This window comes from Prenolepis imparis, unplaced genomic scaffold, assembly GCF_030444845.1.
Source record: "Prenolepis imparis isolate NDT839.2.m4 unplaced genomic scaffold, iyPreImpa1.0 SCAF_85, whole genome shotgun sequence".
In the NCBI taxonomy this organism is placed as follows: Eukaryota; Metazoa; Arthropoda; class Insecta; order Hymenoptera; family Formicidae; genus Prenolepis; species Prenolepis imparis.
Window position 1 is genome coordinate 15,859 of NW_028141243.1, and position 24,716 is coordinate 40,574.

The window sequence follows — 24,716 nt, forward strand, 5'->3', positions numbered from 1 at the left end:
TTGTACGTGTCATAAAGTACTTATTTTATTTCTCTCCGTACTTGTATTTGATTTACTTTCCGTAATAGACTAACCCACAACATTAACCTTTCCTCTCCACTCGGGTGTCTTTTTAGTTATAGATAGTGATATAACCAGCTTGTAGATAGTTAGTGGAAACATTCGGTCGTAAACTTCGATTGCAAGAACAAGCAAGAAAGATAGCGTTACTTTGTTTTAATCATGTTGAAACTTTTATTTGTTTATTGTATTTTAATAGGTTTTGCAACAGTATCGAATTCGCTGTCGATTTTACTAATACAAGCTATTCCATCACCCAGACATCATGTTTGGACAATGAATTTATTGAAAGGATTACTCCGCAAAGGCCATCATATACACGTAGTGAGCATTCAAGAACCTAAGATCAACGGTAAACTCGAGCAGAATTTGACATACACCGTAAGTATATGTTATTGAGATTTGAAAATATTCTAGATAATATTCTAAATAATAGCGCACAAAATAAGTAGTTTATATAATTTATAAGTAGCTTATAATTTTTATACCACATAGGGGAAAGCATGCTAAATCGTACCGTTCGTTAAATCGTATCTTTACTGTATTTTTTAAACAAAGTTAAAATATTTTACGGTGTTAACGCTGTTGTATCACAGCTATTCTCACTCGAATGGCGTAATGTTTGTTTTCTTTCTCAAGCGATCCGTTAATTTGTGACATTAATAAATTTATTTTGTATGATTTTCATATAACATTCGGACCTCCGTGCCTAAGCTATCACATTTAGAGATACATAAGCAATTAAACTTATTATTAAAGTATTTTTTCATCTGATTTAATCCTGTATATAGAAGCGTTGAAAAATCGGCAAAATGTTTTAAGATTATATTTCTTACATATTTTATTCACAGACAAAGCAATGGAAGTTCGGTAAATCGTATCACTAACTTTTTCCTATATCATGCGGGAACGATTAATAAATTAATTTTTTTGCTCAAGTATAGTTATTTTTTCTTTATATTTAGATAGACAACTGAAGAAAATATTATCAAATTTTATAATTATATTGAGATAACACTTATTTATATTTTTGTATGATACAAAAAGTATTTTTGTTAAATTTTTGAATTTATGATTATAACGATGATCTTCTTATAGATATGTTTTGTTACAGATTGAGAACTTTTGTAGAAAATAAAACTTTACTTTTGTAACAATTTTTATAATTTTATTGTTAGAGGTACGATTTAAAAACTCATGGGTACAATTTAGCAAACAGTTATTGTAAATCGTACCGAATACCACTTTTTTTAAATTTTTAGTTTACAATATAAAACAATGATAAATTTGTGTTGATTTTTAGCGTATATCATTGTCAAAGAACTATAGTTTCAAATGTATAAACAAATTTTGTCATTTCTTTTATAGTTTTATTGCAATTTTAATATTTACCTTAGGGGGGATATAATTTAGCATACTTTCCCCTACACACGAACAACAGAAGAATGGATGCTGTTATTTACTTTATAATAATGTATCAGTATAGTACATACAATGATGTTATGTCAGACCACACACACTACATAATTATTAAATTTTATTTCAGTACTATATAATTAAATATTATTTTAGTATCATTTAAACAGAGGAATAAATTACATATTAGAGCTGTTATATAATAAGCAGCATTTCAATCCCCCAATCAGATATTTTACAGATCTCTGACTTAAAGATTCTAATGAAATTATTTATTTTTATAAAAAAATTAATTTTATTATTGTAAATTATAAATTAGATAACATAATAAATAATAAAAAATATTTTGTATAATATATACAATAAAATGTAATACGTATAGTGTTCTATAATAGACAAAAATCTATTTAAAAAAAGAAAAAAAATATCTGCATATTATTTAAACACAAATAAAATGTTCGGAGCAACCATCTATCTTTTTAAACCGGCCGGTCTTATCTAAAATAATGTTTCCTAAAATTACGTGCTTTTCTTATTTCTGTATAATATAAAATATTTATTATTTTCAGATTTTCGAAGATATAGTAAAGGCAATACAGAAAGAGAAAGAATATGATCCAGCTGAATGGGAAAAATATACTGTATTTTATATGACATATTCGTTATATGTGTGGGGGATACTCTCATCTGAAAAATTGGTAGAAACTAAAGGAGCTAAAGATTTTTTGGAAATAATCAAGAAAATTGAATTTGATGACATAGTGCAAGATATAACATTGTCTGAATTTTTATACGGATTGTGGGACGTAAGTATAAAAAATCTATTAATATAAACAATATATATGCACACCATTATTTGAATAATAAATGTATAATTAATTATAAAAAAAATATACATATATACATATATCGGATACATTCATATATTCATATATACATACATGTATATAAAAGTATATTTATATAGTATATGTATATTTTGTATGTGACACGAATAAACAAGACAAAAAGAGATTGATTAAGCAGAAAACATGCATAAAAGATAAATCTTAAATCGCAGTTAAACAGTACCCCAAATATAACAAATTATATAATTCATAGAATACTTTAATTTCCACATTTAAAAAAAAAATCTTTGTTTTCTATTTCTATTTTTTAATAGTTTACTGTATATACATTTCACAATTTAAAAATAAACTGACATTAAAGTAAACCATATTTTAAAGTAAAACATTTCTATAATTAAAATAAATCTCTCTAATAAATACAAAAAATGTATTTATAACATTCTATATAGACAGTTGTTTTCAGATTGCTAAAGGCAAGCCACCTATAGTGGGCTATTGCCCGTTCGGTCCTGCACCTTGGTTCAAATATTACATTGGGGGATCCAATTACCCAACTGTTCGATCTTATCCATATAAAGATCTTGCAAAACCCATAAATCTATGGCAAAAAACATTGAATGCCCTTTATTACATCGTGGACGATCTAGTTCGACATTTTTATTACATGCCGAACTCTCAACGAATTGCTGAGCAATACATAGGTCACAAGATTAGGCCGTTAAGTGAAATAGAAAAAGATATTCCCATCATATTAATCAATACTCATTCTGCGTTTGAGTCTGGAATTCCGTTGCCTCCAAACGTCATAGAAATTGGAGGATTGCATGCTCAAGCTGTGCAACAAATTGTTGGCGAAGAAGCCGTAACATATCCCGATGTAAGAATGAATATTTTCACTATTTAAGAATGAGTAAAAATAATAGGAAAAAATACTACCAAATTTGAACATAAAAAAATAGCACTTCATTAAAATGCTTGAATCGAAATTTTATCCTGATTTAAAACTTATTATTGATCTTTGTACATAATTTTGATTTATATTTTTGATGTATGTATACAGAACATTCTGAAAAAATGTTCTTATTAAGCGAGATTTTTTAACAAATAGTAAATAGTCATTTATTGTTGCCCCCCCACCCCCCCCACCGCCCCCACGAAATTAATCAGATTTTTTAAATGTCTAATTATTTATAATTGGGCTATAACTGGGCAATAATAACTGTCAATTTCAAACAAATTATATATTATATTATTAGAAAAATTTTAATCATTCAAATAAACAAGCGATATCTCATATGATATTTCATATGACTCGAATCTATACTATTCCAATTTGCAATTCAAATCATAAATTAATATAAGTTAAAATAGAGATAAAACAGCTATTACGTCGCTAAGTTTCATAAATGTCAATTATGTTTATTAATAGTTATTCATTTTAACATAGTCATGTCATTAAAACAAAAGGTCATATTTTGATTAAACAAGTTTGATAAATAATAAAAGGTCTTGGCCTTCTTGCTTAATTATAATATAATTTGTTTTGCAAGAGTAGGGATCGGGTATTTATGACTGACATAATGAGACATACGTATCATAGCATATTATTGAAATGTTTTTATTTTTTACGTAATATTGCAGAGCATACGTGAATTTCTCGATAGTGCAAAGAATGGAGCTGTTGTAATATCGTTGGGAACAAATGTAAAGTGGAAAGCTATCGGACTAGATAAACTTAAAATCATTACACTAGCTCTATCGAAACTCAAACAACGAGTACTTTGGAAGCTTGACGTTGAATTGCCATTTCAAGTACAAAATATAATGGTTGTGAAGTGGATGCCTCAAAATGAAATTTTAGGTATGTTTTACAATTTATATTAAAAGATATACGAAAAATACATGATTCAATATTCTTATTTGTAATAATTAGCTAATAATAATTAATAGCATTTAGCTATTTTTATAATTATTTTACAATTATTTTATATATTTTTTCTTAAATGTCTTTATATTTAAATTTTAATTTGTTTTTCTTAGTGATTCAAGCATTAATATCCGAATAAAGTTTTTAGATGATACTAATAGCATTTTTCTAAACGAAGCATGTAAAATATGTTTTATAATTATAGAAATTACTTGTTTTTAATATCACGCACTGAAATTATTATTTAAATGATTATTGTATTTTTCTAGTAAAATAATGTGATAGACTGACACAAATATATCGTGCACTTAATTATTTTATAAATTAAACGATTGATCTCTCTTTGATTTTCTATATAATTCTATATAATTCCTATAATTAATTAACAAACAATCTGATTTTCGACACAAATACTATATCAGCAGATATCAGTCAATATCAGTATAGATATCAGTTCATCTAATTATCGCGTTTTTCTGATATCTCGATGATAAAATCAATTTTTATTATAATAATAAATATGTGCTTTTATAAAAAAATAATTTACAAATAACAGAATGCTCATTGCAAAATTAATTTAATAAAGAGTATTTTACACTAACCAACTCTTTGCACATTGATGTTAGATTGTGGCTTTTTTTACCAAAGCTTCAATGTGAGTTAAAATTTATTATAATATATATTTATATTCAGCTCACAAGAATGTAAAAGCAATCTGGACGCATGGTGGTCTTCTCAGTACAAAAGAAGCTATTTGGAAAGGTATACCAATAATCGGAATGCTATTTTTCGCGGATCAGAAATTCAATGTGGCATTATTAGAACATAAAGGTGTTGCTGTACGATTGAACATTAATAATAATTTATCTACGGAGTCCGTATTAGATGCGTTTGACAAAATATTTTACAATGAAAGCAATTATTATTGTAGGAGTATTGTAATATTTTTTTTTTAGATAAACTATATACAATTTTTTTTATATTTATTATTTGGATAATTAAAATTATAATAGCAAAGATATTAACAAAATTTATTTACAAAATATAAGTATATGTTATCATAAAATAAAACTATCAAAACAGGAATATTCAAATAGTATAATATTTGAATATTCCTGTTTTGATAGTTTTATTTTATGATAACATATACTTATATTTTGTAAATAAATTTTGTTAATATCTTTGCTATTATAATTTTAATTATCCAAATAATAAATATAAAAAAAATTGTATATAGTTTATCTAAAAAAAAAATATTACAATACTCCTACAATAATAATTGCTTAAAATATTTTATTATATTTTGTTCTGCATTTAGTTATATAAGATGCATCATACATTTTTAATGTTATTAACGTCAATAACATTATAATAAAATTCTTTGTGCAGTTATACAAAAAATATGAAACAATTATCCAGTAAATTCCGAGATCGGCCAGTGCCGCCGTTAGATTTGGCGATTTGGTGGATCGAATATGCCGTCCGTCATCCAAATGGAAATTTAGAATTTCCACTTAAATCCCAGAGCTGGGTGGAACAGAATCTGATCGATATCTACGCTTTCTTGTTACTTAATATTATCATAATATTGTCGGTTATATTATTTTTACTGAAAAAATTATTTAATTTCTGTTGTAATCGTGTATGTATCAAATCTAAATCTCAAAAGAGTAAGCAAATGTAATCCAATCTAATATTGTTAATAATAAGTGTTGGACAATTTAAGAAAATAAATTTATGTATTACTGTAAATGTAGTATTGTGAAATAATAAATTAGTAATTATAATTAAATATAATTAAATATAATATATTTAATAATAATAAGTAATGTTTAATTGTTAAAAAATTGTGCATGGCAATAAATAATTGAAACTATTTGCAGACACGTTTATTATAGCCTATAATTTGTTTTTCTTTGTATATACATATATGCATGTACATACATATAAATTTTATATATAAAATGTATATATGTATATTTTTAATAGTCTGTTACGTAATATTTTCTGTGGCTCACTCACAATGCCTATAATAATAATAATAGTAATAATAATAATAATAATAATAATAATAATAATAATAATAATAATAATAATTCTGTGATAATTAAATTGCCTATAATAGTACTCGTTACATATCCAAATGTCTTTATACAACTTCATAGATTGCAATATCAAATAAGACAAACAAATATAAATAAATATATGTATTTTTATGTATTATATACAGTACCGGCCAAAATTATATCACCTTTTGATTTTTTCAGCATAACTTGTTTTAAAGTGCACGGATCTCTACACGAATCATAACATATTTTGAAGGACGGTATAACATATATTGAATTATAATTCAATGTTATACCAACCTTCAAAACATGTTATGATTTGATAGAGATCCGTGCACTAAACAAGTTATGCTGAAAAAATCAAAAGGTGATATAATTTTGGCCGGTACTGTATATTTTGATATGGCATATGCAAATTTAAAAATTTTTTAAATCTGAAACTTTGCATATTTATACGATAAGTTCTTATAACGAAATAATTTTTTGTTGGTGCTAAAAACGGTTTTAGGGATGAAACAACTCCTTAAAGAAAATCGGTTTTTACATTCCGAAGCGAATATCATCGAAATAAAAATGAATATGAAAAAATTGTTTGAACAAAAGTTTTGTAATTTCAAATGTAATTTATAATGGCTATTTGGATTTTATAAAAATATTTCAAAATTCCTCTACCACTCATTTTTTTTAAATATTTTGAAAAAAATTTCATAATAATAAAGCTTATGTTGCGCCAAATTCAACTATGTATGACAAAGTTGTGGAAACTAATTCTTGAAAAATAATATAAAGACGCACGCTACCTACTCTAATTTTATTTGTTCGCTATTTCATGACTTCTTTTTTTTTTTTTTTTTTTTAAGTTAATTATCTCAATACACGATAACGATACAGAATATGATGCATAATATTCATAGCAAATCCGGTTGTTACATATTTATACGATATGTAAATTATGTTGTAACAAATTGTGATTGGAAAATTCATATAAGAATTTTTTGCTATTTTTTTTTTTACCAAAAGTAAATGTTTTTGGTTTTTTCTTGATAAATTTTATTGTATAAATTTGGCGCAACATAAGCTTTCAATATGAACATTTTTTCAAAATATTAAAAATAACAAATGGTAGAAGTATTTAAAAAAATTTTACCATTTTTTAAAATTCCAAATACATCATTGTAAAGTACATTTAAAACCATAAAACTTTTGTTTAAACAATTTTTAAATCTTTTTTTTTTCATTTCGATGATATTCGTTTTGAAATGTAAAAACTGATTTTCTCTTTCTCTCTCTCCCTTGTAAGACAAATATTAATAAACGTCAAGTAACTATAATTAAGTCCAGTACAAGCATTTCGGCACTCTTGTACGTATCATAAAGTATTTATTTTATTTCTCTCCGTATTTGATTTACTCTCCGTAATAGACTAACCCACAACATTAATATTTCCTCCCCACTCCTTTTCAGTTAAAGATAGTGATATAATCAGCTTGTAGACAGTGATATAATCAGCTTGTAGACAGTGATATAATCAGCTTGTAGACAGTAGCACCATTTAGTCGTAAACTTTTGCAAGAACGATTGCAAGAACAAACAAGAAAGATAGCGTTACTTACTTTGTTTTAATCATGTTGAAACTTTTATTTGTTTATTGTATTTTAATGGGTTTCGCAACAATATCGAATTCGCTGTCGATTTTACTAATAGAAGCTGTTCCATCACCCAGCCATCATGTTTGGACAATGAATTTATTGAAGGGGTTACTCCGCAAAGGTCATCATGTACATGCAGTGAGCATTCAAGAACCTAAGATCAAAGGTAAATTCGGGCAGAATTTGACATACACTGTAAGTATATGTTATGAGATTTGAAAATATTCTAGATAATGTTCTAAATAATAGTGCATAAAATAAGTAGTTTATATAATTTATATAACTTATAATTTATAAGTAGCTTATAGTTTTTACACCACATACACATAAACAACAGAAGAATGAATGCTGTCATTTACTCTATAATAATATATCAGTATAGTGTATATAATGATGTTATGTCAAATCACATACACTACACTATTATTAAATTTCATTTCAGTACTATATAATTAAATATTATTTCAGTATCATTTAAACAGAGGAATAAATTACATATTAAAGCTGTTACATAATAAACAGCATTTCAATCATCAAAATCAGATATTTCACAGATCTCTGACTAAAAGAATTTAATGAGATTATTTATTTTATAAAAAGATTAATTTTATTATTATAAGTTATAAATTAGGTAACATAATATTCTTGATTAAAAAACAAAAAAAAATAATTAAAAAATAATTAAAATAAGATTAAATATATATATATATACGTGTATTGTAGGATATTTTTATCGTTATTATATTTATATTTTATAATTTATTATGTTCCGCCGATATTATTCCTATTTTGACTCGAAAACAAGGTCGGTCGAACGCGCTGTTTTATATATGTATATTTTAACTGTCGAGCCGGTAATGTTTATCGTCTGTGTATTCGTATTATTTGTCTTTTGTCTGACGAGATAGATTTCGACACGGTAATAATAAGTCAGTCGTTGAAAGTCATCAAACCGAAAAGAAAGCGAAGCGAGACGGTCGCGCGAGAATTTCGAGAAAGACGCGATCTTTTATCCAGATCCGAGACCTTTTTTGTATCAACTATTTAAACATCTATAATAAAGTAATTATATTATATATCAAAATTAAAATTACTGAATTAAATAAATTCCTACAGTATGTTGATAAATAAAACATAATATAGTGTTTTATAATAGATAAAAATCTATTAAGAAAAAGAAAAAAAAATTATCTGCATATTATCTAAGCACACATCAAATGCGCGTAGCAACCATCTATCTTGTTATTTAAATTGGCCGATCTTATGTAAAATGTTGTTTCCTATATTGACTTGAGCATGAATGCGAGTGAGACAGGCCAAGGCTGCATGAGCATGCAAATGTATACGTTGGTCCGAGGCGCGGCAAATTGTCTCGGATCGTTCGTCGCACAGCCTCGGTCCAGGCCGAATGCTAATGCTGTTGGTCAGTTAAAGAAAATTCGCGTTTAATTTGGACGTGTCCAAGCACGTATTCGAAAGTCATCCTCGCACGACAGAACGGAAGTGAATAAACTATCCATAATATAAGTACAGAAAATAGTTATATAAATGTCAGCCAACAAATCATTTAATAAAAAGATGTTGTTATATAACATTGCTTGATCGCCTTCTCTTCAAATATAACTGTATTGGCCAACGCCTCTTTTTCTTTCTTTTTCTTCAATAAATTATATAAAATAATAACTCGGACAAGCCACTGCAACATTGTTGTCTGCTATTTTTGTTCTGTTTACTCCAAACGACTGGAGCAACATCGAACAGTTGCCTCGACTTGCCTCATGCGTTTTCGTGCAGTCTTTATTTTGCAGTTTGAGGCATTCAGTGCAGCCTCGGTCTGCCTCATTCGCATTTGTGTTCAAGTCTAGTCTAGTCAAGTACCCAGCTTAAAAATCATGTGCTTTTCTTATTTCTGTATAATATAAAATATTTCTTATTTTAAGGTTTTCGAAAATATAGTAGAGGCAATGCAGGAAGAGGAGGAATATGATCCAGCTGAATGGGAAAAGTATACTGTATTTTACATGACATACTTTATATATGAGTGGGGAATAATCTCATCCGAAAAATTGATGGAAACTAAAGGAGCTAAGGATCTTTTGGAAATGATCAAAAAGATTGAATTTGATGTTATAGTGCAAGATATTGCGTTGCCTGAATTTTTATACGGATTGTGGGACGTAAGTATAAAGAATTTATTAATATTAACAACATTTCCTATATGCGCACTATTATTTGAATAATAAATGTATAATTAATTATACAAAGAATATACATATATACATATATAGGATACATTCATATGTACATATATTCATATATACATAATACATATATGTATATAAATATATATTTATATAGTATATGTATATTTTGTATGTGACACGAGCAAACAAGACAAAAAGAGATGGATTAAGCAGAAAAAAATGCATAAAAGATAGATCTTAAAACGCAGTTAAACAGTATCTGAAATAATACAAATTGTATATGATTCATAAAAAGACTTTAATTTCCCCATTTCTGAAAAAAAAAGGATCTTTAGATGTATTTTTTTCACAATCTGTACTTATTAAACTTATTTTCCATGTCTCTACTGGCTGAATTGTGCACACTGGTGCAATAAGTCAGAGTAAAACAAAATATACTTGTAATATACTTTTCAAGTCAAATTTAATAACTCCTCTTCTCGTAGTTTTCTATACATATAATTTTTATTATATTTTTTTTTATCTTAGCCATTTTGATTTCAAAATAAATTCATATTAAAATCGAATTAAACGAGAAATGAGATTTTTGTTTCAGAAAGTCACATTTTCTTCCAAACTTAATTTACATATAAAAATATTTATTATATAATTGTTCATATATATATATATATATATATATATATATATATAAACAATTCACAATTTAAAAATAAACTGACTAAAGTAAACTGATTAAAGTAAATCATATTTTAAAGTAAAACATTTCTATAATTAAAATAAATCTCTTTAATAAATACAAAAAATATATTTATAACATTCTATATAGACAGTTGTTTTCAGATTGCTAAAGGCAAGCCACCTATAGTGGGCTATTGCCCGTTCGGTCCTGCACCTTGGTTCAAATATTACATTGGGGGATCCAATTACCCAACTGTTCGATCTTATCCATATAAAGATCTTGCAAAACCCATAAATCTATGGCAAAAAACATTGAATGCCCTTTATTACATCGTGGACGATCTAGTTCGACATTTTTATTACATGCCGAACTCTCAACGAATTGCTGAGCAATACATAGGTCACAAGATTAGGCCGTTAAGTGAAATAGAAAAAGATATTCCCATCATATTAATCAATACTCATTCTGCGTTTGAGGCTGGAATTCCATTGCCTCCAAACGTCATAGAGATTGGAGGATTGCATGCTCAAGCTGTGCAACGAATTGTTGGCGAGGAAGCCGTAACATATCCCGATGTAAGAATTAATATTTTCATTATTTAAGAATGAGTAAAAATAATAGGAAAAAATACTACCAAATTTGAACATAAAAAAATAGCACTTCATTAAAATGCTTGAATCGAAATTTTATCTTGATTTAAAACTTATTATTGATCTTTGTACATAATTTTGATTTATATTTTTGATGTATGTATACAGAACATTCTGAAAAAATGTTCTTATTAAGCGAGATTTTTTAATAAATAGTAAATAATCATTTATTGTTGCTCCCCCCCCCCCCGCGAAATTAATCAGATTTTTTAAATGTCTAATTATTTATAATTGGGCTATAACTGGGCAATAATAACTGTCAATTTCAAACAAATTATATATTATATTATTAGAAAAATTTTAATCATTCAAATAAACAAGCGATATCTCATATGATATTTCATATGACTCGAATCTATTCCAATACTATTCCAATTTGCAATTCAAATCATAAATTAATATAAGTTAAAATAGAGATAAAACAGCTATTACGTCGCTAAGTTTCATAAATGTCAATTATGTTTATTAATAGTTATTCATTTTAACATAGTCATGTCATTAAAACAGAAGGTCATATTTTGATTAAATAAGTTTGATAAATAATAAAAGCTCTTGGCCTTTTTGCTTAATTATAATATAATTTGTTTTGCAAGAATGGATCGGATATTTATGACTGATTGACATAATGTGACATACATATTATAGCATATTATCAAAATGTTTTTATTTTTTACGTAATATTGCAGAGCATACGTGAATTTCTCGATGGTGCAAAGAATGGAGCTGTTGTAATATCGTTGGGAACAAATGTAAAGTGGAAAGCTATCGGACTAGATAAACTTAAAATCATTACACTAGCTCTATCGAAACTCAAACAACGAGTACTTTGGAAGCTAGACGTTGAATTGCCATTTCAAGTACAAAATATAATGGTTGTGAAGTGGATGCCCCAAAATGAAATTTTAGGTATGTTTTACAATTTATACTAAAAAATATATGAAAAATACGCGATTCAATATTTTTATTTGTAATAATTAGCTAATAATAATTAATAACAATTAGCTATTTTTATAATTATTTTTCAATTATTTTATATATTTTTTCTTAAATGTCTTTATATTTAAATTTTAATTTGTTTTTCTTAGTGATTCATGCATTAATATCCGAATAAAGTTTTTAGATGATACTAATAGCATTTTTCTAACGAAGCATGTAAAATATGTTTTATAATTATAGAAGTTACTTGTTTTTAATATCACGCACTGAAATTATTATTTAAATGATTATTGTATTTTTCTAGTAAAATAATGTGATAGACTGACGCAAATATATCGTGCACTTAATTATTTTATAAATTAAACGATCTCTCTTTGATTTTCTATATAATTCTTCCTATAATTAATTAACAAACAATCTGATTTTCGACATAAATACTATATCAGCAGATATCAGTCAGTATCAGTATAGATATCAGTTCATCTAATTATCGCGTTTTTTCTGATATCTCGATGATAAAATCAATTTTTATTATAATAATAAATATGTACTTTTATAAAAAAATAATTTACAAATAACAGAATGCTCATTGCAAAATTAATTTAATAAAGAGTATTTTACAGTAAACCAACTCTTTGCACATTGATGTTAGATTGTGGTTTTTTTTACCAAAGCTTCAATGTGAGTTAAAATTTATTATAATATATATTTATATTCAGCTCACAAGAATGTAAAAGCAATCTGGACGCATGGTGGTCTTCTCAGTACACAAGAAGCTATTTGGAAAGGTATACCAATAATCGGAATGCCATTTTTCGCGGATCAGAAATTCAATGTGGCATTATTAGAACATAAAGGTGTTGCTGTACGATTGAACATTAATAATAATTTATCTACGGAGTCCGTATTAGATGCGTTTGACAAAATACTTTACAATGAAAGGTATAATATTTGAATATTCCTGTTTTGATAGTTTTATTCTATGATAATATTATATACTTATATTTTGTAAATAAATTTTGTTAATATCTTTGCTATTATAATTTTAATTATCATTCGAATAATAAATATAAGAAAAATTTTTTAAAGTAATGTAGTTTATCTAAAAAAAATATTAGAGAATACTCCTACAATAATAACTTCTTAAAATATTTTTTTAGAATATAATTTTTTTATTCAAGTGTATTTTATTGTGTTTTGTTCTGCATTTAGTTAAGATGCACCATACATTTTTATAATGTTATTAACGTCAATATCATTACGATAAAATTCTTTGTGCAGTTACACAAAAAATATGAAACAATTATCCACTGAATATCGGGATCGACCAGTGCCGCCGTTAGATTTGGCGATTTGGTGGATCGAATATGCTGTCCGGCATCCAAATGGAAGTTTAGAATCTCCGCTTAGATCCCAGAGCTGGGCAGAACAGAATCTGATCGATATCTATGCATTCTTGTTACTTAATATTATCATAATATTGTTGGTTATATTTTTCTTATTGAAAAAATTATTTAATTTCTGTTGTAATCATGTATATACCAAATCTAAATTGCAGAAAAGTAAACAAATGTAATAGCCATTCAAATATTAATAATAATAATTGTCACATATAATTGTTAATTTAAAAGAATTAAGAATGTGTTTGTAAATATAGATAATACAATATTATGATTAATAATACAGTGTTATGTAAGAATTTAAATAATAGTTGTATGTTTAATTGTTCAAAGGTTGTGGTTGTGCCTGTAATAATTAAAACTGCTTATACACACATTTTTTGTAGTTTATAATTTGCTTGTTTCTATACATATAGGTGTATCTTTTTAAATAAAATATATGCATATTTTTTAATATATCTGTTACATTATATTTTCTGTGTATCACACACAATATGCGTCTACAATAATAATTCTACATTAAGGGTATTTTCTTTTTAGACTTTACCTTGAAAACCATAGTAATCGTGGGACAATATGGTATGGAAAGAATTTTATGAGAATTTTTTTGATTAATATTTATCACAATAAAAATAATATCTATTACAATAAAATATAAAACATGTTTGATTAATTTTACTAAACTGCATAGTAAAATTAATCAAACATATTTTATATTTTATTGTAATAGAGATTATTATTTTTATGTAATAAATATTAATCAGAGAAATTCTCATAAAATTCTTTCCATACCATATTGTCCCACGATTACCATAATTTTCAGGGTAAATTCTAAGAGAAAATTCTCTCTGTGTGTAATTATTAATTTGCCTATAAGTAGTGTTTGATATTATGCAGATATCTTTACACAACTTCATCGATTACATTAAACAAGACGAATAAATACGAATTATACATATATATACTTATAAAAACAAAATATACCTATATGTATTTATGTATTATTTAGATATGGCATACTTATTATAGAAAGAGGAAATTAGAGCAGATTAATATCAATAACAATGGCTAAGAAAGATATTAATAAATGTCATAAATAACTATGATAAAATCAATACGAATATTTCGGCACTCACGTGCCGAAATATTCGTATTGATTTTATCATAGTTATTTATGAAGTACTTGTATTTTTGTAGTATTTAATTTATTCTTTGTAATATAGACTCCATAATAGACTCTATAACTTATAATTATATACTTATAATAAACATTAACCTTGATCCCTCCCCACTTAGGTCCGTTTCAGCTAAAGTGATATAATCAGTAGAATTAGTAGAAGCATTTGGGCGTGAACTTTGATTGTAAAAACAAGCAGACATTCATATTACTTTGTTTTAATCATGTTAAAACTCTTATTTGTTTATTGTGTTTTAATTCGCAACAGTATCGAATTTGCTGTTGATTTTACTATTACAAACTGTTCCATCGTCCAGTCATCACCTTTGAATGACAAATCTGATGAAAAGATTGCTCCGCAAAGGCCGTTATGTTCAAGCAATAAAATATTCACGAAACTAATATCAAAGGTAAACAAATTTGACATACGCCCTAAGTATGTGTTACGAGATTTAAACATATTCTAGGTAATATTTTCAGCGCACAAAATAAATAAGTAGCTTATATAATTTACATATTTCACATAATTTATAATTTATAAGTAGCTTATAGTTTTTACACCATCTGTATACGAACAACAGAAGAATGTGTGGATACTGCCATTTATTGCATAATAATGTATCAATATATACGTGCAATGAAAGATTAATCTCACTATTGTAAGTTAAATTAGATAACATAATTATCTTAATTAAAAAACAACAAAAAATATACGTAAATATAGGTATATATTGTCGGTCATGTATGTGTATTCTTTTATTAAAAATGTTATTTAAGTTTGGTTATAATCGTGTATATGTAATATTATATCTAAATTGCAAAGAAGCAAACAAATGTAATCCATTCAAATATTAATAATTGTAAATATTAAATATTGTACCTATTTGTTGTTAATTTAAGAAAATAGAGTCAGTGTATAAATGTAGATAATATAGCTATGTATATATATATATATGTATATATATATATACACACACACACACACACATTAATATAGTATTTTAGTTATTTGTTAAATGTTAAAATTTTATAGTACATTTTAACAATTATAATATGTAAATTAATTAAAAATGTAAATACTGTTTTATTTTATAGCAGTATCCTATACACTGAATACAAAATTCTATACATAGAGTTTATATAGAATATTTCTGTATTCTCTTTATACATTCATAGCGTATATTTCTTTATATTCATAAATTTTTAGATTTTTATCAAAACATATTTTTTCAGAAAACCATTAAAATTTTTAATTTGTTTAAGTGTTTTATACTGTGTTATATACGATACTTAAATAACATATTACTAGAGTTTATTAGAGACTTAAAATATATAAATGTTTATATATATGATATTATTGGACACTATTATTGGACGTTTTTTCCTATTGAACTTTTCGCTAATAAGACATCTTTATTCTATCCCTGGTTTAGATCGTATTTATCGGTATGAGATGAAACAAAAACAATTCTTTCTAAAGGAACAGTGATGTCGCTTCGAAAATGATTCCGCGTTAATGGAGATCGAGAGATTCCATTCCTTAAAATAAAGTTCGATTATGCGTTAGTTTATTTTTTCATTTTGTTTCTGGCTCTTCTCCTTTTTCGAAAACACGCAAAAATGATTTTTCGGCATATTGATCCGAAGATACATACGCCCCAGAGATTGCTTCGATTTTATTATTTTTTTCCATGTGCACTGACTTATTCGTCAGGACTATTACACTCGTATTATTTACCCTTTCTGTCTATTTACGAGCCGATCGAACAATCCTGCTAAAACGATCACGGTTAGATGATGTCATTCCCTGTATCCAATGGTCACGATATCTTAGAAAAAGGTCTAAGTGGCGATTTTTCTCGCAATAAAGTGTGAGAATCAAGAAGCAAGAAGACGATTTTCTGAGGATATAAGATTAAGACGAATGTAATAAAATGATATTGGATATTTCAAATAAGTAAGCATACAGATATTTTGAGGAATCAAAAAAAGCAAAAGTACTAAAGAGAATAACATAATTTTTTGGAAATAAAAGAGGTGATAGCTAAAACAAAAATAGATAACAAAAATAAAGGGAACTAAAAGCGTAAATGGAAGCAAAAACCAGAGGTAAAAAATATAAACATAATTATTCTTTCCTCTTCTATTTCCTCTTTTCCTTCTCGACTGCGAGAAAATTATTTACAATTTTACAATTTCAAGGAAATCATATTAAATTAACGTAAATTAATCTTTAATAAAATAAGTAGAGTCTCTCAAATTTTTTAAAGAGCTTGAACTTTGTCTTTTACTTTTTATTTATAGGAGTACATTAATTGCTTATTTGCAACAAATAAGTAATTAAAGGTTTTTCAATAAAATATTAATTTTTTTCTATTATTCTTAATATATATAGGTTTCTTAATATTAAGTAACAGATAGTAAAAAATATACATAAATAAATCAAATAAATAAATGTAAATGTATACATAAATAAACACACACATATACAAACACATATATAAATATACATGTATATACGTGTGCACTGGCAGATCCTGGGGGGGGGGGGTTTGGAGTTAACCCCCCCCTCTGCAAATTAAAAGAAACAGTTTTGCTGAATTTGTTTAAAAAATATAAATAAAGAAAAACAAACATTAAAGAGCTATCTACGTCAGGATCCGCTAGTGTATATATATAAGTATAAGATACACTGTAAATTATACCCATTACGCATTCAAGGAGTTAAGTGTAGATTAAGTCAGACATAGGACGAAATGATGAGATAATTTCGTTGCACGAAAATAATTAGGCGAAATTCTTTATATCTATATAATATATACAATATGTATGTAGAAGATACACTGTAAATTATACTCATTACGCATTCAAGGAATTAAGTATAGATTAAGTCAGACATAGGACGAAATGATGAGATAATTTCGTTGCATAAAAATAATTAGGCGAGAAATTCTTTATATCTATATAATATATATATATATATATATATACACTGGCGGATCCTGGGGGGAGGGGGGGGGGTTAAACCCTCCCCCTTGCAAATTAAAAGAAACAGTTTTGCTGAATTTGTTTAAAAAATATAAATAAAGAAAAACAAACATTAAAGAGCTATCGATGTCGTTGATCCTGGAATAAAAGCTAATCATAAAACTAAAAATATTAAATAAAATAATTTTGCAAACCCCTCCCCCCCCCATTATCGAGGTCAGGATCCGGTACTGTACGTGTGTGCGTGTATATAAACGTATATACAGATTGTATATTTATATATTAATATATAAGTATTTTAACGAAATTTAAAAATATGTAAGAAAATTATACAGTAAAATATAAACAATATACATCTATAAATAAATTAAAACAATTTTCAAATTTTCGATATTATTCTGTTTTACTATAACTAAATACTTCTCTAAAATCTTTTTTATGATCTTAAGAAAATTAATCCTACTGACATATATAACTTCAACTTATTTTATTTTTCATCTAGCAAAACAATAGGTACTTATTTCGCTCGAACTGTACTTGTACTTATCTCGTAGATAATTGCAAGTAGCTCATTTAGTTATTAAATAGTCTGGAAACGATGAGACAAATATATGGGTATATAATGGTTGCAGCAGATTTATCATTGATATAAAAACAGGTAGAAAATCGTGCTTTTTTCTTTCTATGTTTTTACGTTCTCTTTTGAGTTACTTACGAATAAACGGACTGGATATAATCTCTATTTGTATAATAATTATAATCATAAAAATATAATATTTGCGTATAGTATTAGGTAATTTTTAGCATTTTACATTTACTACTACACATATAGATCAATTTTGAATTCTTCATGTACAAATTTTTACAAGAACTAATTTAAAGTAGATTCTTGATTAATAAAAATGTGCTTAGCAATTTTTTTATATTATAAGCAATCATAAATATAAACAAATATATTGCAAATAAAGTTTTAAAGACACAAGACTAAATAATTTATTCTTTAATTAATTTCAAACAAATTTTACTGTAACAAATGTTTTAGTTAAAAATAAAGTTCTTAATTAATTAAAAATGTGTAAATAAAGAGAAATCCCCCCCCCCGCCCTCTCTCTCTCTCTCTCTCTCTCTCTCTCAAGCAACTATAAAGAATTTTAACATTAAAAAGATTGTATAAGATTTTTTGAAATTAATTTATCCGTTGCCATTAAAGGTTTAATTTCAATCCGTGTGGAAAGATTTTATATGGTTGAATGTATTATTTCACAAGCGCTATATCGCTGTCGTAACAAACCGTATGTCAGTTTCGTTCTGTGAAACAAGCGTTTCATTTAGAATATGTATGACAAGATTGAAATTATTCCAATTATTTTTGCACATTTTGAATGTTACATATATGTAAATGCAATATAAATTATATTCAAAATTTTTGCAAGATATTTAGAGTCTAATCAAAATTTACATAAAATGCACAAGCGTTTGAAAAAAGATAAAAAAAAATAATAAAAAAAAGTTCTTTCATATGTACGATTATCAAATAATATTTTAATTCACTTTTGTCCTACGTCAAACTAAATTTTGATTTATTTTTATCTAATAATTAATTTTTTTATGAATTAATTTATCAATTGCCATTTTTGATGGCTAGAAACTCTACAGTATTTAAAATTAGACAGTTGATGCAATAATTTGAATTATTTATCGCGGATGCGAATTCAGACATGTCCGTTTGTTGAGCGACGCGACAAGCCACTTTAACTCGATCGCTTTGCTTCCGGTATGACGATAACAGGATATCGAGTATTAAATCCGAACCCGTCAATCTCGGCGGAAGAAAATAAATAAGGATCTTCAACAGGATGCAGCTTTTTGGCGTCGTCAAATCCGATCAATCAACATAGTTTCCGAGCTGAATCTTTGGCAAGAATAAAAGCAGTTGGTCTACCTTGCGGCAAATTCTCCATCCTTTCTATCCCTCGTGAGCGAGATATTTTCGCTTCTCACATTTAGGGGAAAACGGTAAATCGATATAGATATCTTCGACGCTTCTTTTATATTCTGCGATTCTTATACATTCAATTACAATTTGCAAGGGAGATTGACTAGTATAAAGTAGATATTGAAATGCATTGTATAGCAATTAATCGCGCGATAAAATAGTCGTATTAAGAGTAATTTTTAGAGAAACGGATACAATTTTATTGATATTATAACAAGAAAATTGCTTCTATTTTATTATTATCTTTTTCATGATAAAAAAACAATCGCAAACTCTCGCCTTAATTCTCTCACAATAATGATTAAACAATCACATTTATTACACACAGATGGAAATATATTAATAATTTTTTTATTTTAAGAAATGTAATTTTTTAGCAGACAAGTTAACGTAACTTTCAAATATTATTATTAATTATTTATAATATCACAATTGTCAAACAATTTCACTATTTTTTCTGGTTAATATCAAGAACCAAATATGCTATGCAATTTTTCATCAGAAACGCGTGATTAGTAAGAGATATTTTCTGGTATGTAAATGTTATACGAATTTTAGCGAAAAATGTGGTAAAATGCCTATGAGAAGAGCGGTTATGGCGCGGTATTTTTAGTTTTTCACGTCAATTGAATTTACGATATAAATCAAGCGGACGTTCGTATAGTCTGACAGGCGAGCCTCTCGCTCGTGTATGGTATGCAAAACAAAAGGACGGTCGGGCAATAACGTGAAAAAGTTATGTCATTTTAACAATAAATATAAAAGTGCTCAAGTAAGATAAAATAAAACCAAATAAAACTAAATAAAATTTATTTTATTTGAACTCAAATAAAATAAATAATTATATAAATAATAATAAAATATTGAGAGAAATTTTTTATAATAAAGCATTTTTTTTTAAATTTTAGATTATCCATCGGATCTATTCGTGTTATAGTTGCATTTTATGCATGTAAGAGAAAAATACGTTTATAAAATTATTATATATATAATGTATAAAGTAATATATTAAATAGAAAACATATTTTTACATGTACGAAATAAAAATAAGAAAAAATCAACTTTGAACTAGTCGAACTATACGGTCAGGAGATTTAATGCAAATGTTAGGACTCTGCGGACTGTACGTATGTGTATCATTCGATTCACGCGAACGAGAACGTCGAAGACAATTACTTGGGAATACTTTCTTTTCAAGACGTTAGTAACGGTTTACGACTACAGCAACTCGACCGCGAAACTGAAACCATTTTATTCTTGCAAATGTGGTAGTCGCTCTTCTCAAATCCCATAAGGAAAAACCATACTTTTTCAGTTGAAGATTCTAACTTAAAAATATCGATAACATGCTCCGTGGATTGTTAGATTACACTATGTGTATCGATAAACTGTCTTTTATTGTATTTTTCTCAACAGGAATTTACATTACAAAAAAATGTTCGTAAATTAAAATAGGTCTATATGTATATATAATAAAATTTTTTGCTTAATTGGAAATTAATTTTGTTATATAATTATTTGACTCGAGATACGCTTGTCAAGGAACTTAGCACTAAAGATTGGAAAGAGAGAAAGTAACAAATGAAAAGAGAAAGTAAAAAAGAGTTTCTTCAATTCTTTATAAGAATTTTCTTCTAATAAAAAAAAGACATTAAATTTGTTAAAAAAATCAGTTTCTAAACATATATTTTTCTTGGTATGAAGTACTTTGTATAGAAATACTTTGCGTTCGCTTGACAAGCGATAGTTGTAGCAAACCGATTTTCTTCGCGCGCGAGATATGGAGCACGAATGAAGATAATAACTATCGACCAACGCACTATGGACCAATTCGTGAATATTCACGACGAAGCGGTTACAACGTATGTGTACATTTATGCAAGCGCACACACACATACAACACATCTGTTTTTCTCAAAGGTCAGTGTGGTAGCATCTTCTATCTCCCTTGTCTTTTATATAATACGTCAGTTTATAAAAATACTCTGCAGAAGCACGTTAAGGTAACTTTTTCTTTGTTCGAAGAGAACACTCACGCGGTTAAAGGTGCAAATTGTGAGAAATCGATCGAAAACATCGCCTTCGTTCGTATAATAATAAGTAATGAGACTCTAATGGTACTCGGAATAGCAAGACTCTGACTAAACATTCACCCATGTTTGGAAAAGCACGATTTTTAAATAATAAATTTTTATTTGTAATTTTATAATAATATTGCACAATAATATTTAATGCATAACAAAAATATTTATTTTTAAGAAATGAGCATTTGTTATTGCTCACTCTGTTACTTATCATAATGAATATATTTTTTTTTATTTGTAATGTGTATTTTTACAGGAGAGAGAGAGAGATTTAGAAATTTTTATGACCATATGGTATTGTTGTTCCTGTTATACATCAATGTGTTTTTTATTAAATTATAACTGTTTTTTTTCTCTATTATTTTATCTCTACTATTTTATTGATTGCAAGTACGTAGACCTGCTTACAATTAATAAATTTGTTAATTTCTATTTATTATAAGTGTTATAATTCTATGTATCGTTTTACTTATTTTTCACGTTTTATGACAGTTGGATGATAACAATGAGATAATAGCTATTGCTTAATGCGAAAATCTCGTTCATCGATGATGCCGAACATATGACACGCTTGGCGAATTGTATCACATATTTGACATCGTTGATATTCTCGCATTAAGCAATAGCATTATATTTCGTTGTTATCGTTCACGAATTTCTTTCCTCGCTCAAAAATTATCTAAAAATCGATACGTCAACATACACGCATCGATAGCATTTATTTTTAAATAGCACTTTTGAAGTAAAAGTATCGATGTTGTTAGCTTTCTGATACTTTCTGATAATAAAACGTGATCAAATCAATATAAAAATTAAAATATATATATTTTAAATAAAAGTATATAAATGATGTTTAATGTATGTACAATATTGTTGCACTTTTATCACAAACGTTTTGAAACAGTAAAATTTGTACTTGCTCCGGTTTATTTTACGGCACGCAAATTCCCATAAAGATTATCATCTTCCGAGATAACAAATACAAAGCGATTAGCGCACTTTGGGAGTTCTAATTCGGTTATCACATCTATCCTCGGGCGAAACACACCCTGCTCCATTAAACATATCTACATTTTCGACTTTGACTATTATTGTTAAAATATTATATACATATAGCCATCACGTATCTTAATGTAAATTATCTATTGTCATCAGAAAGAAAGCTATTGCATATATATATATATATATTCAAGAAGTTTGTTTATTTTAACAAAAGTTATCTATTAACTGATGCAACAAAAAGTGTCTGACAATTCAAGACAAAAGTGTTAATAATATTACTTTGAATAATTTGACGATCTGGAGAGAGATATTACATCTCTATTTATACAGTAATATCAGGAATACAATTTGGGTAATACATGTGGATTGATTAAAAAAGAGAACGTTATAATGTTTCGCGCTTTTGGAATAATTATAAAATTTAATTACGCCAGTAGGTTTTTATATATACTTTATAATATTTTCCTTAAAACATGCGTTTTTTTTTTATAATAGTCTGTTTTTGTAGAATATGTAGCATCCGCTTTATATCTTGTTCCATCATAATCACTCTTCCATGTACATAATTTTATACGTGTATTAATAACAGTAATTTTTTTGATCAACATATTCAAGAATGTGTTTTTAAAAATGATATATTTTGTTTTACTTTATTGTCTGTAATCAATTTTATCTCAATTAATTTATTAAGGTATTGATTATTTCTCTATTTCTCTCTCTTTTTTTCATATATATGTTATAATTATTCATTCATATTAGACTAACAATGATATGTAAAGACAAATACGTTCATATTTATAAAAGAATATTTTCTCTTGTCATATCTTGTCATTCTCGTATTGTGTAAATCAATATTAAAATGTAGAGAGAAATGTAATTCTACTAAAAATAATTATAATAGAAATATTTTTAAGTGTGCGTCTTATATTATAATTATTATATTTTTATCATATCTTTTTAAATATTGTACATGCAGAAGAAAGAAAAAAGCAGGCCATATTCAAATACTTATCTTTATATCTTATGCTTTAAAATCCGCAAAATGTTGGAAATACTTGCTTATTATATTTTTGTTTTTGAGCGAATGGAATTTTTTTGTTACAAATTGTTGAGAGTGCCATTTGAAAAATATATATATAAGTTAAGAAATTTTATTATTAATTATTATTTTTCCTTTAATATTCGGAAGGTTTGTAAAAAAATAGTATTTGTATTAAAATATAAAAAGAAATTCGTCCGAATTGAATCTTGATGAATAAATTAATCATTATTTGCTTTAATTTCATACCGACCGTCATTCATTACGCGATACAAAAGCAGAGAGCGTACTTTTATCCCATGCCTATTTAATCAGCGAAAAAGTGATATAAATAAATAATTTATCCCTTTTTCTAAGACAAATCAGATGATGATCATGTTCAATCGAGGCATTAAATTATGAAATCAGAGCTGATCATCGAAGTGAATAAACTCGTCATATCGAATACGGTACCACACGTGCTATCCGTTTATTAACGGCGATCGGTTTTATGACGCCTTTCATTCACCAGAGGGTACGCTAACAACGTCACAGTTAAAACATTTTTCACGTGGGCGAAATCCACGTCGAGAAAGTGAGCAAATAGAGGAAGGGT

The 24,716-nt window shown here is 26.7% G+C and overlaps 2 protein-coding genes across 6 annotated transcripts; both read left to right on the forward strand.

Annotated features, from left to right (window-relative positions):
• The first annotated feature begins 166 nt into the window (after window positions 1–166).
• On the forward strand, window positions 167–5,821 carry LOC145947460 (UDP-glycosyltransferase UGT5-like). Of its 3 annotated transcripts, none has more exons than XM_083057232.1 (6): window positions 167–441; window positions 2,046–2,282; window positions 2,788–3,201; window positions 3,966–4,185; window positions 4,945–5,090; window positions 5,641–5,821. In XM_083057232.1, the coding sequence occupies exons 1-6, from the start codon at window positions 223–225 to the stop codon at window positions 5,671–5,673; spliced, it is 1,269 nt and encodes a 422-aa protein (XP_082913358.1). In that variant the 5' UTR covers window positions 167–222; the 3' UTR covers window positions 5,674–5,821. The 3 variants fall into 3 exon arrangements, with proteins under 3 accessions (XP_082913358.1, XP_082913360.1, XP_082913359.1); XM_083057234.1 differs by having other exon boundaries at window positions 4,945–5,013; window positions 5,641–5,783; XM_083057233.1 differs by having other exon boundaries at window positions 4,945–5,082; window positions 5,641–5,769.
• Window positions 5,822–7,831: 2,010 nt separating this feature from the next.
• On the forward strand, window positions 7,832–14,211 carry LOC145947462 (UDP-glycosyltransferase UGT5-like). Of its 3 annotated transcripts, none has more exons than XM_083057235.1 (6): window positions 7,832–8,161; window positions 9,907–10,143; window positions 11,011–11,424; window positions 12,186–12,405; window positions 13,155–13,377; window positions 13,717–14,211. In XM_083057235.1, exons 1-6 carry the CDS (start codon window positions 7,943–7,945, stop codon window positions 14,009–14,011), a joined length of 1,608 nt encoding a protein of 535 aa, XP_082913361.1. In that variant the 5' UTR covers window positions 7,832–7,942; the 3' UTR covers window positions 14,012–14,211. The 3 variants fall into 3 exon arrangements, with proteins under 3 accessions (XP_082913361.1, XP_082913362.1, XP_082913363.1); XM_083057236.1 differs by lacking the exon at window positions 7,832–8,161 and adding an exon at window positions 9,336–9,469; XM_083057237.1 differs by lacking the exon at window positions 7,832–8,161 and adding an exon at window positions 9,369–9,493.
• The last annotated feature ends 10,505 nt before the right edge of the window (window positions 14,212–24,716 follow it).

Bases quoted from the DNA above. Each gene is read 5' to 3' on its own strand.
- LOC145947462 (XM_083057235.1), top strand. From the start codon at position 7,943: ATGTTGAAACTTTTATTTGTTTATTGTATTTTAATGGGTTTCGCAACA. The intron at 10,144-11,010 runs GTAAGTATAAAG...AGTTGTTTTCAG, and splicing joins TTTTATACGGATTGTGGGAC to ATTGCTAAAGGCAAGCCACC. The intron at 12,406-13,154 runs GTATGTTTTACA...ATTTATATTCAG, and splicing joins GCCCCAAAATGAAATTTTAG to CTCACAAGAATGTAAAAGCA.
- LOC145947460 (XM_083057232.1), top strand. From the start codon at position 223: ATGTTGAAACTTTTATTTGTTTATTGTATTTTAATAGGTTTTGCAACA. The intron at 3,202-3,965 runs GTAAGAATGAAT...GTAATATTGCAG, and splicing joins AAGCCGTAACATATCCCGAT to AGCATACGTGAATTTCTCGA. The intron at 4,186-4,944 runs GTATGTTTTACA...ATTTATATTCAG, and splicing joins GCCTCAAAATGAAATTTTAG to CTCACAAGAATGTAAAAGCA.